General features: G+C 49.7%; 1 protein-coding gene across 1 annotated transcript in view; it reads left to right on the top strand.

Moving 5' to 3' along the window:
• The window catches only part of OTOG (otogelin), an 81,363-nt gene that overhangs the window by 18,659 nt on the left and 46,236 nt on the right, over window positions 1-16,468 (top strand). Inside the window, exons 16-23 of the mRNA XM_076002124.1 lie at window positions 46-223; window positions 2,400-2,524; window positions 3,405-3,617; window positions 5,007-5,199; window positions 6,658-6,732; window positions 6,968-7,011; window positions 8,443-8,596; window positions 16,216-16,323. Coding sequence (XP_075858239.1) covers window positions 46-223; window positions 2,400-2,524; window positions 3,405-3,617; window positions 5,007-5,199; window positions 6,658-6,732; window positions 6,968-7,011; window positions 8,443-8,596; window positions 16,216-16,323 — 1,090 coding nt within the window. The remainder of the gene's footprint in view (window positions 1-45; window positions 224-2,399; window positions 2,525-3,404; window positions 3,618-5,006; window positions 5,200-6,657; window positions 6,733-6,967; window positions 7,012-8,442; window positions 8,597-16,215; window positions 16,324-16,468) is intronic.

The following is a 16,468-nucleotide window of genomic DNA, read 5'->3' as shown; positions in this document are numbered from 1 at the left end:
TGCACTGGCCCAACTTCCCACACCCTCTTCGGGTCCTGTGCCCAGACGCCTTCGAGATCCGCAGGCTGTCCTCCGTGTTCCTGCGGGTGCGGACCAACGTGGGCGTCCGGGTGCTCTACGACCGCGAAGGCCTGCGGCTCTACCTGCAGGTGGACCAGCGGTGGGTGGAGGACACCGTGGGCCTCTGCGGCACCTTCAACGGCAACACGCAGGATGACTTCCTGTACGTGCCCCTGCCCCGGAACTGGAAGGAGAAGGGAGATGGGCTTCTTAGGACCCGGTACCCAGAGGCAGTGCATGAGAGTCTCTACCGTGGGCCTTTATTGTGCCTGCTGTGCACCATTAATTACTTACTACTCTACTTTTTTTTGTTTTTTTTTTGAGACAAGGCCTTGCTCTGTTGCCCAGGCTAGAGTGAGTGCCGTGGCATCAGCCTAGCTCACAGCAACCTCAAACTTCTGGGCTCAAGCAATCCTTCTGCCTCAGCCTCCCAAGTAGCTGGGACTACAGGCATGTGCCACCATGCCTGGCTAAATTTTTTCTGTATATCTTCAGTTGTCCAGCGAATTTCTTTCCATTTTTAGTAGAAACGGAGTCTCGCTCTTGCTCAGGCTAGTCTTGAACTCCTGAGCTCAAACGATTCTCCCGCCTCGGTCTCCCACAGTGCTAGGATTATAGGCGTGAGCCACCGTGACTGGCTGTTACTCTACATTTAAATTTAAGTGTTTATTTAAAGTAGTGGTTCACAGTCTCCTGTGTGCAGAAAAATAACCTTGGGAGCTTATTAGATAGAATGCTGGTTCCTGGGCCCCATGCCTCAAGAATCTGATCTAGGATGGGGTCAGGAGTCTCATTTTTGATAAGCACCACTTCGATTCTATTGTAGTATCTGAGGTCTATGGACCATATCTTGAAAAATACTTTTATAGTGAGGTCTTAATATTGGGGGACCTCAGGCTGGGTTTGGGTTAGTTCATGGTTTTGTTTTAATTGTGAACACCTTTAAGTGAGTGTAAGCCCCTGGTGAGGCACTTAGTGAGTGACACCAACATTCTCACTTTGTAGCCCACCAAGCCAGTCCGATTCATGTCCCCTTCCTGCCTGGTGCTTGAAGCCTTTTGAGTTTGCACCCTGTGTTGAGAAAAAGACTATTTGAGCATGGACATAGTTTAGAAACTTAGGAGGGAACATGAGTCAGACTTTTTAGAAAGGAGAATGAAGGGTTGATCTTGAAGCCTGGAGATTCTGGTCAGTCCTTCCAGTTACGTGCACTAGGGGATCCAGAAGGAAACAGGGAAAGCATTCTTTAGTCAGAAATGACATTTCAGATTTGCTGTGAAAAATGAGGACAAGATAAAGTTGAGAGCTTTTCAATGCATGTACATTTAAAAAATGTAGCATTCTGGCTGGGCACGGTGGCTTACACCTATAGTCTCAGCTACTTGGGAGGATGAGGTGGGAGGTTTGCTTGAGTCCAGGAGTTCCAGGCCACAGTGAGCTATGATCGCACCACTGCGCTCCAGCCTGGGTGACAGAGCAACACCCTGTCTTTAAAAAAAATGTAGCAGTCTACTCTGTCTTGCCTGGTGGGGCTGATGTTAGGACAGCCTTGGTTTAGTGTGTGGGCTGCTTGTCACTGTCCTAAATGTGAGCCCTGGGTGAGAGTATTGCTCTGTGTGATAGGAACACTCTCACTGCCCTGGAGCAATACTGTGGTCATGGCGGGTGCCAGGCAGAACCTGGCCCCAGTGGAGACTGATCTCTCTCCACCCTACCACATAACATACCTGAGTTTGGTGACTCCTGGAGACTGGTGATGTCTAGGAAACATGCTTGTCCCTTTTCCTTCCTTCACTGCCACTCATGGGACCATTTCCTACCTAGAGAGCCAAAAAGAGAGCCAAGGAGTTTTCAGGAACTGCTCATGGAGAAGGGAAGAGGGAGAAAGTCTTACCCCAGTGAGGCTTGGTACTCTTCATGACGTGCCTGCTTCTCTTCTGATATGAAGATTGGGGGCTGGGGGTGAAGGTGGGAAGTATGTGGTCCTATCCCATTTTGAGCCCTTTTGGGTCCTGTTGAATGTAATGTGTGTGTGTGTGTGTGTGCATGTGTGTACATCCATAATTGTATGTGTTTGAATGTGGCTGTGTGGACTGCCTTGGCTATTGGCATGTCTGGCATCTATTTGTGCTCTCTCTGTGCATGTGTATGTGTTGAGGGTATGTGCAAATGGCATATATGGGCCCATACATGTTATATATTTTAATGAGTGCCTCTGAAGGTGTGCTCATGCTTAGTCTATGACTGTGTGTATAGGAGCAAGTGGGTATATGCTATTAATATATATGTCCCTGGATCCACATGGCAAGTGTGTGAATATAGCTATGCCATGGCTGCAGGTCCCCAGTGGGTGTGCCTGAGAGCACCCCACAACTCTTCGGCAATTCTTGGAAAACGCTGTCTGCCTGCTCCCCACTGGTTCCTGGCTCCCCGCTGGACCCCTGCGACGTGCACCTGCAAGCTGGTGAGGCGGTGGGGAGGGGGAGAGTTATGAGGGGGTGGGAGGGGATGGGGACTTCAGTGAGAGAGGAGATGGGGACTCTGGGCATGAGGATGCTGGCTAAGTTGGTAGGAGCAATAAGAAAGGGAAGAGGGGCGACAGGAGAGAGGTGAGGGCAGATGGGAAGCTTCATGTTCTACACTGTCAGGTACATACACCTTCATTCCTGCTCCCCCATCTCAGAGTAGAGCCAACGTCCTCCTGATGGCCCCGCCGGGCCCTACCCTCTCTGTCCACCCTTCCTTTCTCACCTCCTGCTCCCACTGCCCTCCACGCCACCCCAGGCACTGGCCTCCTTGCTGTTCTTCCTGCATGGCTAGGCCTGCTCCCCCAGCCCTGCACGTGCCTCCCCCGCCTCCCCCATGAACGCTCTTCCCTTGGACAGACACATGCCTCCGTCCCTCCCTCTTTCCAAATTTTTGGTTACATGTCATCTCCTCTCTGAGGCCTTCCTGGCCACCTGAGTTAAATTTGCAAATGCCCCTCCTACTGCACCTCACACTGGCCATCCTCCCTCCTGGCTTTCTCTCAATCCTTAGTTTTTCACCTTTTAATCCACTAAATACATTTTTGGTAACTGTCTCCTTTGAGCAGATGTGAGCTCTATGTGGGCAGGGATTTTAGCTGGTTTTGTTCACTCCTGTGTCTCCCTTGGCTACATAGATCTGTGCCTGGCACGAGGTTGGATGCACGCGTGTACACACACACACACACACACACACACACACACACATGCACACTCCCCTGAGCCGTGGGGAGGGAGGAAGATGCTGAGTCCTCTGAGTCCTGGGGCTCCAGGCAGACTAGCCCCCTAACCGCCCGGCTCCTGCTCTCCCTGCCGCAGCCTCGTACGCAGTGCAGGCCTGCAGTGTGCTCACAGGCGAGCTGTTCGCACCCTGCTCTGCCTACCTGAGCCCTGTGCCCTACTTCGAGCAGTGCCGCAGGGACGCCTGCCGCTGTGGGCAGCCCTGCCTGTGTGCCACGTTGGCCCACTACGCCCGCCTGTGCCGGCGCCATGGGCTCCCCGTGGACTTCCGCGCCCGCCTGCCAGCCTGTGGTGAGTGCCCCGCCCTTGGGCGCCCGTGTAAGGGTGGGCTGGCAGGGCCCGAGCTCCAGACCTGAGTGACCCCTGCCCCCTAAACTCTCCACTGGGACATCCCCCAGTCTCCTCCAGCCCAACTCTCCCCCCCTACCCCAGCCTGCTTCTCGTCCTGTGTTCTCCATCTCTGCCAATGGCCCCTGTCCCCTGGGCCACCCAGGCCTGATGCCTGGAACATGTGACTCAGGACTGCTTCTCTCACCCTCACTTCCAATCCATCTCAAGTCCTGTCAGTCCTGCCAATCCCAAACTCACCCACTTCTCACCACCTCTGCCACCCGAGGCACAGTCACCTTTCGCTGCAGCCAGAATGAGCTTTCTAAAGGTCACTGGCGTTGTCACCCTCAGGTTTGAGTGCACAAGTGGCTTAATGGGCATGAGCTGGCTCCTACCCACCCCCACCCTGGGCTACACGCCTCCCATGTCCTAGTTGTCTCTGTGCCCTCAGCCCCCAGCTCAGGGCACGGCTCTCTGTGAGCTTCTAGCAAATGTTTGTTGACAAATGACAATGGCACTGCACTGGGAGTTAGGAGGGCTGCAGGTAACTTGCTGTGTGTCCCCGGGCAAGGCCCTGCCCCATTCTGAACTAAAGTTTCCCCAGAGGTGATTGGACAGGACTAGTGGTTCTTAACCCTGCCTGCACATTAGAATCACCATGGAAATTTTCAAGAAATGCACACATCTGGGCCACATCCAATATTGACTGGAGCAACAGGTCTGGCAGTCGGACCCAGGCATCGGCATTTTTGAAAAGTTCCCAGGTGGCTTTGGTGTGTGGCCTGGGTTGAGAACGACTGAGGCTGACAGTCTCAGTGGCTCTCTAGGCTCCGACAGAGTGTCGGGGAGCCCCCTGGGGGAGTGGGACAGTGGCCCTGTGAGGAGAGCACAGCTCTGGGTCTTGGGACGGGCCCCAAGAGGCTGCTGGAGAGAGCGCAGCTGATCTTCACACCCCTGTGTGAAACAGTCACAGAAGTGAGAGGTGCACGTGTGTGTGTCTACGTGTATGTGATGGGGCAGGTCTCCAGGGCCATGGGGTGGTGACCTTCACCCCTCACCGGACACCACTGCCTAAGAGGAATGCCTTCTGGGTAGAGGGAAATGCCAGTGGTTTTCCGGGCTGAACTTGGTAGATGGGCCCACCTGCTACTTTGCTATTCTAGTGTCGTGAGAGGCAGTGGGACTCTGGAGTCAGACCCGGGTTCAGATCCCAGCTCTGGTCTTGACCTACTATGTGGGTCAAGGGGAAAGTGTCTTAACTCTTCAGAGTCTCTTCATGAGGATGACAGCCCCAGCCCACACAGTTGTGGGGATGAGGGAGACAAAGGACAGTTCCCTTTCTCACTGCAGCACTGTCCTGTGAAGCCACCAAGGAATACAGCCCCTGCGTGGCCCTGTGTGGGCAATCCTGCCAGGACCTGGCCAGCCCCGAGGCCTGTGGGGTTGATGGTGGCAGTGACCTCAGCAGGGACGAGTGTGTGGAGGGCTGTGCCTGCCCACCAGACACCTATCTGGACACCCAGCTTGACCTCTGTGTCCCCAGGTAAGGGGGCTAGCTTGACCTCTGAGTTGGGTGGGGAGATGAGGCCAGGGGTCTCCAGGCACCTGATGGGCGAGGGGCCTGGCTGGGCATCTCAGGTCCCTACTTCACCTCACAAGTGCAGGCCAGACCTTGGTGGGTAAGGAGGGGTGCTCCCTCTGCACCTCCCTCCCGTGTCTCTCCTCAGCTCTCTTCAGGGCACTCCAGCTGGCTTCCCCGCAAGACAGGACAGCCCCACAGAGCCAGGGAGGCTCTCTCTCCTCATGTCCCCTCTCCCTCCACAATATTCATTGACCTCCCAGTATGTTCCAGACATTTCTAGGCCCTGGAATTCGGCACGGAGTAAAACAGAGTCTTACGCTCATGGAAGTCACATTCTAGGGGGGCAGATAACAGATAAACAGACACTTAATGAGCCGGGTGGTGACAAGAGCTATGAGGCCAGGTGAGGAGGAGTGAGGACAGGGATCCTGTCCCTGGGATGGTACGTGAGTGAGCATAGGAGGGAGGCCTTTCTGCCGTCTGAGCAGAGGCCTGGGGAAAGTGTGCTCAGGCAGAGGGGACTTTGGGGGCCCAGACTGAGGTGCTGTCAGTGCAGCTGAGAGGAGAGTGAGGGGTCCCACCTGGTCCCATCCAGGCCTCTGTTTCTCCATCTGTGAAATAACATTCAATTGGTGCTTTTCAAGTAGGGGGGAGGGAGCTAGAGAGAGGCCCCTTCAGGGGTCAATGGGAATCACTGAGAGGCCTTTTTAAACTACAAAATGCCCTCTTAGATCCAACAAAGGGCCCGGAGTGGGCCGTAGGGGCGGGAGGAGGCTGTGGGGAGGCACTGGGGCCCGAGTCCGGCGTCATCTGTGGCTAACTGCTCTGCTCTGAGACCGGCACGTGCCCGTAGTTGGCCGCTTCTACTCTACCGTGTGAGGGGGGGACAGAGAGGAATGGAAAGGCAGCATGAGAATCCCTGGCTGACAGGATCCTGTGAGGAATCCGTGAGATACGTATGCACAGGGCCTCGCCGGTGTCCCCGGCCAGGTGTCAGCGTACTCATTGCCAGGAGGCGCAGGCACCGACCCAGCAGAATAGGTGCTGGGTGTGAGTGAGCAGGACAGCTGCACCGGGCCACACCACCAGCTGAGTGTCCGTGCGTCCCCAGGGGCTCAGGAAGCGGGGTTCCTGTCCTTGCTGCCTCTCCCCTCCTCCGTCCTGGTGACGCTGGCATCAGGAGTGCTTGGACACCAGTGAGGCTGTTCTCATCTAACCTCAGTGGACGGCCCCCAGATCTGTCCCTGGTGCCAGCCTGGCTTCCCCGCTCCCTGGAGATGTGTCCCATGTCACCGTAGATGCCAGTACTTTGCTCTGTGTCCTTATGCCCCTGGCTGGCTGAGGTGGGGTCCCTGTCCTTGGCAGTCCCTGCCCCAGCTCAGGAGCCTGCTGACCTTTCTTTGTCCCTGATTTTTATAGAAACCAGTGCTCCTGTCATTTCCAAGGAGTGGACTACCCCCCTGGAGACAGCTACATCCCCTCCCTGGGCCACTGGTGAGCTCCCTGGCCGTGTTGTCCTCTCTCTCCACGGAGCCTGCTGAAGACAATGCAGCTGAATGGAACTGTCCATGAAGTGACAGCCACCCTCCTCCTCTGTGCAGGGAGTGGGAGGACAGTGAGTGGGGATGTCTGTCTGATCCCTGCAGTGACCCAAGTGCAGTGACGCGGGCTGTCTGGGTCCTGTGGTGACAGGGTAGACTAACCCCATGGCCCTTCTCTCTCTCTGCAGCCACTGCCAAGATGGAGTCATGAGCTGTGACAGCCGAGCCCCAGGTAAGGGTTGCTGGAAGGGTGGGGGCTCCCCTTGGTAGTGGGGTGATGGAGAGGACAGGAGGGTGGGAGTGTGAGCCCTGATCAGGATGTGGAGAGCCCAGTTGGGGACAGCCCACCCCAGGTTTTGCCCTACACTTGGCCTTACTCTCTTGGCAAACACTCGAGCTTGGAGAGTAGCACCCTGAGACCCTGTCCCAACCTCAACCCCACCTTAGTGGCTGTCCTTATTTTCTTAGAGAGGCTGAGAGTCTGTCTCCCTCAGGGGCAACCAGCTAGGTATCTGGACAGTTTCTTGACCTTCCTGGGGTGCTAGATTTCCTCTGTCTGATCTGTTAAAGTATTTACTGAGGTTGACCCAACGCTGGGCGTGGTGTCACAGAGATGGGCAGGACAGCCTGGGTCTTCGAGGCTCTCCCAGGCAGCAGAGATGGGACGGGTGGAACAGTGGTGGGTCAGCCTGTAAGGGGCTTGGAGGTGGGGTAGAGCTGGGAGCTGGAGCATTCAGGCTGGAGGAGGCCCCTATGGACAGGGATTAGCACAGATGGGGTTGGAGAATAGTCATACAGCAGGGGGTTAACAGCAGACCCTCCAGAGCCAAGCAGCATGGGTTCAAATCCTGCCCGCCACTCATTAGCTGTGCAGCCCTGGATAACTTGCCTCACCTCTCTGAGCCTTCATTTCCTCTTTGAAATATAACCTAGATTCCTCCATGCTCCCCATGTTTTGTATATATTCCTGAAAGCACTTTCCTTTGGGTCAGATTCTTTCTTCAGATTTCTGGCTCTTTGGGGCTTTCATCTCACCTCCTGTGGCTATTTCTTTCTGTCTGCTCCATCCCAGCCTGGACATGGACCTCAGCTCTCTCTTATTGATTTCCCTGAAAAGATCATCACACCAAGTGTGAATGTCATGGCAGACTCTACTGAAGGGTCAGGGAGAGAAGGTGGGTTCATGTCACAGAAATATAGGTGTCAGGAAATTTACTCTCACTATTGTTGAAAGTCCTCTGACCACCCTCCACGCTGTGTGGCTGTCCTTCTTCTGGGCCGTCTCTTGGTCCCTCTGGGGCACCTCCTCTCACTTTATGGTGCCTTTAGAAAGCAGAAGTGTCTTTGTTCCATTTTGTGGGGAAATGGGGAATAATGGTACCTCTCAGAGTTGTCGCCGGATTAAATAGGATAATGCAGGGGACCTGCCTGGAGCACATGCAGGACAGGTGCAGTGACTGGTCCTGGTGGCTGTGGTCCTGCTGTGTGATGGCACACATCCCTGCTTCTCCCCGTGATGAGTATCTGGGCGCCCAAGCCATGCGATGCCCAGGAGCAGCCAGGCGTGAAGAGGCATCCCAGCCCATCTCTCCTCGCAGCCTCCAGGAGCCCAGGGGCCCACCCCAGCCCCAGGGGCTGCAGCACCCACCCTCTTCTCTTTCAGCTGCTGCCTGCCCAGCTGGCCAGGTCTTCGTGAACTGCAGTGGCCCGCACACAGAGCCCGAGCTGAGCAGGGAGAGGACATGTGAGCAGCAGCTGCTGAACCTCAGTGTGCCAGCCCGTGGCCCCTGCCTCTCGGGCTGTGCCTGTCCCCAGGGGTATGTACCTGCGTTGCATGGTCTCTCACTCCTGAATGCTGGCAGAACCAGGGACCACAGGATGGAGGCGGGGGGCGGGTCAGGGCAAACCTTACACAGCCTTGCAGGGAGGGAGGCCCTAGCCCGGGGCTGGCCAGTGGCAGCTGTCATGGCCAGTGAGGAGTCTGGGAAAGAGCAGGAGCTCAGGAATCCGATCTGGAATGTGGTCTAGCCCCTCTGGGGCTCAGTTTCTCATCTGTAAAATGGGAAGAATAATAATACCTGCCACCTTAACAAGCTGCTGTGAGGATTCAGGGAGGCTCTGAGTGGAAGCTCTGAGTAGAGGGGCATCCGGCATGCTCAAGTGGTCCAAGGGGTTGAAGGCCCTGAGAGAGGAAACCTGGGCCAGCTCTCAACCTCTTGCTCTGCACAGGTGGATGTCTGCGGTCTCTCTAATAGAAAAAGAAAAGCCCACCCGGCGAATACGGTCTCATCCCTGGGTCTAAAACACTGCCATTAAAGCTATCTGAGAGCTACACGAGTCAAATTTTATGGGTGTCCCTTACGTGTGCTCTGTATGTCTAAGTGGCTGAAGTCCCAGCACCTGGCTCTGCCTGTTGTTATTCCCACGTCTGGGCTGAGAAGACAGGTGGGCTCCTCATTGCACAACTTGGCACCACTGGCCATGCCCTTCATCCTGCACAGAGACTGGTGGTCGGCTGGGGGTCCTGGCCCTGGCCTGCAGCCAGGGAAAGTGAGGTGGCAGTCGGGGCTGCTAGGGTGGGAAGGGAGGGGACAGTTAGTTGGAGTGTTACTGTTTATAAGACATTTCAATGGTGTTACCTCCTTCAATCTCACAGCAGCCACGGGGAAGAAGAGGGGAAGATCATTATTCCCATTTTGCAGGTGAAGAAACTGAGGCCAGGAGCAGGGTGAAGGGATGTGTCTGGCCCAGGAACCATAACTCAAACCCAAGTCTTCTCACTCCAAGCCCTGGCCTTGGCCCAGAGCACACTGGCTCTACGAAGCCCAAGGTCTGGTCCCCTAGTGGAGGTGGCAATGTGTGTTCTGAGCCCATCACTTCCCAGGCAAGGGTGTCCTTAAGAGACCCTGTGCAGGGTCCTAGGCCTGACCACCTGCTGCCACTTGGGCCCCAGAGGAGCTTGTGAGAAGTGTCTTTGTCACTGAAGGCCTCTTGTGGCACTGTGCTGTGTGCATGAGCCTGCCACTCAGTCTGAGGTCAGGAAAATCTAGGGCTTCTGGGGTCGGCGGCCAAGGGTTACTCACTGCCAAGTGTGGCGGCAAGGCCACAGGCACAGTGGAAGGAGCACTGGGCTAGAGACCAGGGGAACGGGGCTCTGGCTCAGCTGTGCCGATGGCTTACTCTGCGCTGTGTTAAAGGCCTGTGGGAGTGTATCCAGAGGGACGTGTCAAAGGGAAATAATTAATATTACAGTATCCATTTGTAAGGGTGGGGCAGGAATGCCTTACCCTTCTGGAACATCCTCTTGCTGGAGTTGGACTCCCAAAGATACCCAAGTACCATTGTTACAACCCCTACCGGGGACCCTCCAGGCCCACATGTCACCTCTGGGCCTTCTGGTCACCTGCCCATCTATAAATTGTATCTAAGAATCTCTGGGTGCTGTGTATTTCTGCAAAGGTCCCTGGGGCCTCTGCTGGAGTCTGGGACTGTCTGTGTCCCCTCCATATATTTTCACATTTGGCTGTTGAGCCAAGGGCCCTGGGGCCACTGGGCAGTGAGGCACAGCGGTTTGAGCACAGACTTTGGGGTCAGGCTTGAATTCCAGTTCTACCACTTACTGGGTGAGTTAGTTACCTGCCCTGGGCCTATATTCCCTCCTCTGTAAAATGGTACAGACTAAACATTCTTTGTGAGTGGACAGCATTGTCTCTCCTCCTCTGGATCCCATGTACTTGCAAATGACCCCCTGAGGGTGCTCTGAAATGAGAGGGTCCTCTGTAAGGTAAAGAGAAAGTAATCTACAGATTGAGGAGAGAGGACAAAGTGCTCTTTCCTGTGGGGGACACACAGCAGGTGCCCAGGGATGCAGGCAGGTGTGCTAAGGGCAAGGAGGGAGTGGTAGGTGGTGGCAGCAGGGAAGGCCCCTCAGGAAGTGGGCCTGGGCTGAAGGTGGAAGGTGCTGAGCTCACCCTTCTGCTGGTGTCTGACGCAGTTATGAGGAAAGGAGGCAAAAGACCAATATGTGTTGTGTATCTACTAGGTGCTAGGCAGGGTGCCCAGGCCTATGACTAAACTCTCATAATGCCCTTGGGAGGAAGATGCCATTATCCCCGTTTTATGTGTGAAAAATATAAGCTTAGAAGCTTAGAAAGGTTAAGTGGCTTCAGGTAAAGCCTAGTGGATTAAGCACATGCTTTCTTTTCTGCTTCCTACCCACAACCACAATGAAATGGTAATGGTGTAAAAAGGTTTAAACCCCCAGGAACAAAGAGAAGGGAGTAGGGATGACATTGGCCCAAGATGGGTGATAGTTGTTGAAGAAGGAACGCAGGTAGATGTATAGAGGTCGATAGCTGATGCTTGCACAGGGGAAGGCCAAGGAGAAACGACCTGCATTGTGTTGGGAGCCTCAGGAACCCGGGGCCCCAGGCATCTCAGCAGTGGAGGAGGTGGGAGGGAGATGGGAGAATGGTTTGCAGGCCTGTGTAAGGTGTAAGGTGCAGTTAACCGCCAGATCCTCTCCTGCACCCCTATTGGGGCCACACCACTGCCCCAGCCCCATCTAGCAAGAGAAAGATGGGAAGAGCTTCTAGAGAAACCAAATCAGAGACTTTCCTCTTGGCATCAAGATGGATGGGATGCACGGTGGAAACAGGGAGATTGAGGGAAAGCCAGTTCCCCTCTTCCCCAGCTTAGTTGCTAGCATGGTGACATGGAGACGTTTCCCTCCCCCCCTGGAGATGAAAGAGGATTCTTCTCTTGAAAATCACCTGGGCCAAGAGGAAAAAACTGACTACAGAAACTGACATTTTGGGGGTTTCCCAACAAAATAGTTGGTCCCCCTTAAATATGGAGCCTCCAATCAGCTTTTGGTGCCTGTTTTTTTCTTTTAATTTTTAAAAAGCGTGGCATAATTTATATGCAGTAAAATGCACAGATCCTAGGTATACAGTTTGCTGGGCTTTGACAAATTTATACCCTCTTGTAATCCACACTCCTAGGAAGATACAGAACATTTCTATCACTCAAAAAATTCCCTCATGTCTAGCCCTCTTCCAGCCAACTCCATCCCCTCCCCTACCACCATTGTTCTGCTTCGTTTCAGCATAAATATTTCTGCCTGTTCTGGAACTTCTTGTAGATAGAATCATGTAGTGTAGACCCTTTTGTGTCTGGCTTCTTTTCCTTAGCATGTGCTTTTGAGGTTGATCCATGTTGTTGCATTTACCACTAGTTTGTTCCCTTTTTATCCCAACAATATTCCATTGTATGAACATACAGTTATTTATTTATCCACTCCAATGTTGGTAGATATTTGGGTTGCTTTCAGTTCAGGACTATTTTAAATAAGGTTGCTATGCATTTCTTCAGAGTGGAATTGCTGGGTCCTAGAGTAGATCATGTTTATACAATAAACTGTTAAACTATTTTCCAAAGTGGTTGTACGATTTTACACTGTCAGTGGATGAGAGTTCTGACTGCTTTATGCCCTTACTAACTCTTGGTGTTTCAGTATTTTTCATTTTTATTATTTCATTGAGTACGTAGTCCTATCTCATTATGATTTTAATTTGTATTTCCCTAATGACTATGAGTACTTTTTCATGTGTTTAGTGGCCATTTGTATATCTTCCTTTGTGAAGTGTCTGTTCAGATCTTTTGCCTATTTTTTTGTTTGATTGGTTTTTTAATTGAGTTGTAGAAATTCTTTATATATTCTAGATACAAGTCTTTTGTCATATGTATTACAAATATTTTCTCCCAATATGTGTTTGCCTATTTATTTACTTAATGTTACAGTGTCTAAAACTTCTTATGAGCAGAAGTTTTAAATTTTGATGATGTCTGATTTATCATTTTTTTCTTTATGGTTAGTGCTCAAGGTTGCAAAGATATTCTCCTGTGTTTTCTTCTAGGAGTTTTACAAGTTTAGCTTTTACATTTGGGTTGATGGTTGGTCTAAAACTATTACATTTTGCGTATGTTGCAAAATGGAGTCAAGGTATATTTTATTTTTTTCTGATGGATATCCAGTGGTTCTAGCCTCATTTAACAAAAAGACTTTCCTCTCCCCATTGAATTGCTTTGGGCATCTTTGTGAAAAATTAATTGACTATAAATATGGGTCTATTTCTAGATTCTATTCTGTTCCATTGATCTATCTTTAGTTTAGGCCAATATCCATTGTCTTGATTTATGAAGCTTCATAGTAAGCCTTGAAATAAGGAAGTGATAGTTTTCAAACTTAGTTTTTCTTTTTTAAAGTTGTTTGGCACTGCTAGGTCTTTGCATTTCCATGTAAATTTAGGATCAGCTTGCTAATTTCTACACAAAAGCCCCTGGGATTTTGGATAGGATTGTGTTAATCGATAGATGAATCTGAGGAAAACTGATATCTTAACAGCAGTGAGTCCTCCAAACCACAAATAATGGTATCTTCCCATTTATTGGATCTTCTTTCATTTTTCTCACCAATGTTCCATGCTTTTCATGTAAAGGTTTTACCCATTTGTCATTGGATTTATTGAGAGGTATTTAATTTTTTGTTGATATTATAAATGGTATTATTTAATTAATTTTCACTTGACCATTGCTGCAGTATAAAAATACAATTGATTTTTACATCCTAATTCTATTAGTCCATTTTGCACTGCTATAAAGGAATGCCTAAGGCTGGGTAATTTATAAAGAAAAGAAGTTTATTCGGCTCACGGTTCTACAGGCTGTACAAGAAGCATTATGCACACATCTGCCTCTGGTGAGGGCTTTAGGGAGAAGGCAAAGAGAAGAGCAAGCATGTCACATGGCAGGAGAAGGAGCAAAGAGAGAGAGAGAGAAGCTCTTTTAAACAACCAGCTCTAAGCAGGAACTCACTCTATCACAGGGAGGGCACAAAGCCATTCATGAGGTGACCCAAACACCTCCCTCCAGTCCTCACATTCAACACCAGGGATCAATTGAAATGATCATGTGGTTTTTGTCCTTCATTCTGTTGATATGATGTATCGCATTGATTGATTTCTGTATGTTGAATCATCCTTGCATCCCTGGGGATGAATCCCACTTGATCATGATGAATAATCTTTTTAATGTGTTGTTGAATTTCATTTGCTAGTATTTTGTTGAGGATTTTTGCTTCTCTGTTCATCAGAGATATTGGCCTATAGTTTTCTTTTTTTTGTTGTTGTGTCTTTGTCTGGTTTTGGTATGAGGGTGAGATAGGCCTCATAGAATGAGTTCGGAGTATTCCCTCCTCCCTGAGTGTTTGGAATAGTCTAAATAGGATTGGTATTAGTTCTTTGAATACTTGGTAGAATTCAGCAGGGATGCTGTTAGGACCTGGGCGTTTCTTTGACAGGAGACTTTTTATTATTGCTTCTATCTTGTTATTCATTCATTATTGGTTTATTCAGGTTTTGGGTTTTTTCCTGGTTCAATCTTGGTGTAGGTTGTATGTGTCTAAGACTTTATCTGTTTCTTCTAGTTTTCCAATTTATTGGCATATAATAGCTCATAGTAGTCTCTAATGATCCTTTAGATTTCTGCAGTATCAGTTGTAATGTCTCCTTTTTAATCTCTGATTTTATTTATATGGGTCTCTCTCTTTTTTTCTTAGTCTGGCTAAAGGTGTGTCAATTGTGTTTATCTTTTCAAAAAAAAACAACTTTTTGTTTAGTTGATTTTTTGTATTTTTTTGTTTCAATTTCATTTATTTCTGCTCTGATCTTTATTATTTCTTTTCTTCTACTAATTATGGATTTGTTTTGCTCTTATTTTTCTAGCTCTTTGAGATGCATCATTAGTTTGTTTATTTGAAGCTTTTCTACTTTTTGGATGTGTAGGCACTTATTTCTATAAACTTTCCTCTTATTACTGATTTTGCTGTATCCCATGTATGGATATGGGATATTTATGTGTTTTGCTTTCATTTTCATCTGATTTGGGAAATTTTAAAATTTCTTTCATAATCTCTTCATTGGCCTAGTGGTCATTCAAGAGCATATTGTTTAATTCCCATGTGTTTGTATAGTTTCCAATGTTCCTCTTGTTATTGATTTGTAGTTTTATTCCTTTGTGGTCAGAGAAAATACGTGGTATGATTTCTCTTTTTATGAATTTTTAAAGGCTTGTTTTGTGGCCTAACATGTGGTCTATCCTTGAGAAGGATCATGTGCTGAGGAGAACAGGTATTCTGCAGCCGTTGGATGAAATGTTCTGTAAATACCTGGTAGATCCATTTTGTCTACACTGCAGATCTACTTTTTAACTCCATCTGCCCCTCACCCCCGGCTTTTTAACTTTTTGTTGTTTCCATCTATATCTCTTATACTATCTCAAAAATTGTAGTTATTTTTGAAAGGTTTGTCTTTTAGTCTTCCTACTCAAGATATAAGTGGTTTTATACACCACAATTGCAGCAATGGAGTATTGTGTATTTGTGTCCTTACTGTTACCAGTGAGTCATATACCTTCAGATGGTTTCTTATTATTCATTAACATCCTTTTCTTTTGGATTGAAGAACTCGTTTTAGCATTTCTTTCTGGTGTACATGAAATCTCTTAGTTTTTGTTAGGTAACCTCTAAGCAGAATTCTGGAATTCCTTCTCTGAGCAATTCTCTCCTCTTTTATATCCTGACCTGTGTATTGTAGCCACCTCAGAAGCCCTAACTCCAGTTTCTGTCTCCTGTCCTTGGTGGGATACTGTGTTCTACTTGGGCTCCATCATCCTGCACTATAGTCCAGAAAGTGCCTCCACTGGATATGGGGAGGAATGAACAAGGGACTCTTTTCAGTACACCTGTAGCATTCTTTCTCTTTGCCTCTTTAAACCATGTACTTATATTCCTTTGAAAAATAAAACAGGAAGGTTAAATAACTTGTCCTCAGCAAATACTGGGTTTGAGCTAAAAATTGCTTATTGCCAAATTTGTGTTCTTATCCCTGCCCCATACTATATCTTGCTGATGCTTGGATCTGGCTTGGAGCTGTGGCCTGAGAACTTTAATAAAGGCCCTGAGACATCCCTGGACATGATCAGATTTAATGGAAACCAGACTAGAAGGTAGGAGCACTGCAGCCTTGGAGACTGTGGTCTGAGAGCTCCATGAACAACCTGGGTAGGAAAGTCAATGTGCATGTCCATGGGTCTATTCATTAGTATACAGCTAAGGGCTATGGCTGGTAGAGCTAAGCTGCCTTCCTGGTGGCTGGCAAGACTTCTGGGGTAGGCCTAATCTGTCCTTGGTTTTTTCAGTTACCAAGGTGCCTCTGAACCTCACTGGGCAGCAGCACAATGAGCAGTGGGCACATGATCAATGTCTTCTAGGATAAATGCTGAAGGCCACCCAGGGCATCCATGTGGATACAGTATCCTCCACAGATGGCAGATATCAGAAGGATGCTCTTCTGATCACCTGCTTGTGTCCCTACAGTCTGCTCAGACATGGAGATGCTTGTTTCCTGCCAGAAGACTGCCCATGCTCTTGGAAGGGGAAGGAGTATTTCCCTGGGGATCAGGTGATGTCTCCTTGCCATACCTGGTAAGTGAGGGCCCCAAGCAGGCTCTGCATTTTGCTGGGAGAAAAATGGATATAGAATACATGATCATGAGTATAGTCTAGCATTTTTCTTCCACCATGTTCATGGTCAAGTTGTGTGTTTGTGTCTTGTGTGTTATTTAGGAAT

This window comes from Microcebus murinus, chromosome 4 (genome assembly GCF_040939455.1).
Source record: "Microcebus murinus isolate Inina chromosome 4, M.murinus_Inina_mat1.0, whole genome shotgun sequence".
Lineage (NCBI taxonomy): Eukaryota > Metazoa > Chordata > Mammalia > Primates > Cheirogaleidae > Microcebus > Microcebus murinus.
Note: the sequence above shows the minus strand (reverse complement) of the source record. Positions and strands in the feature narration are given on the sequence as shown.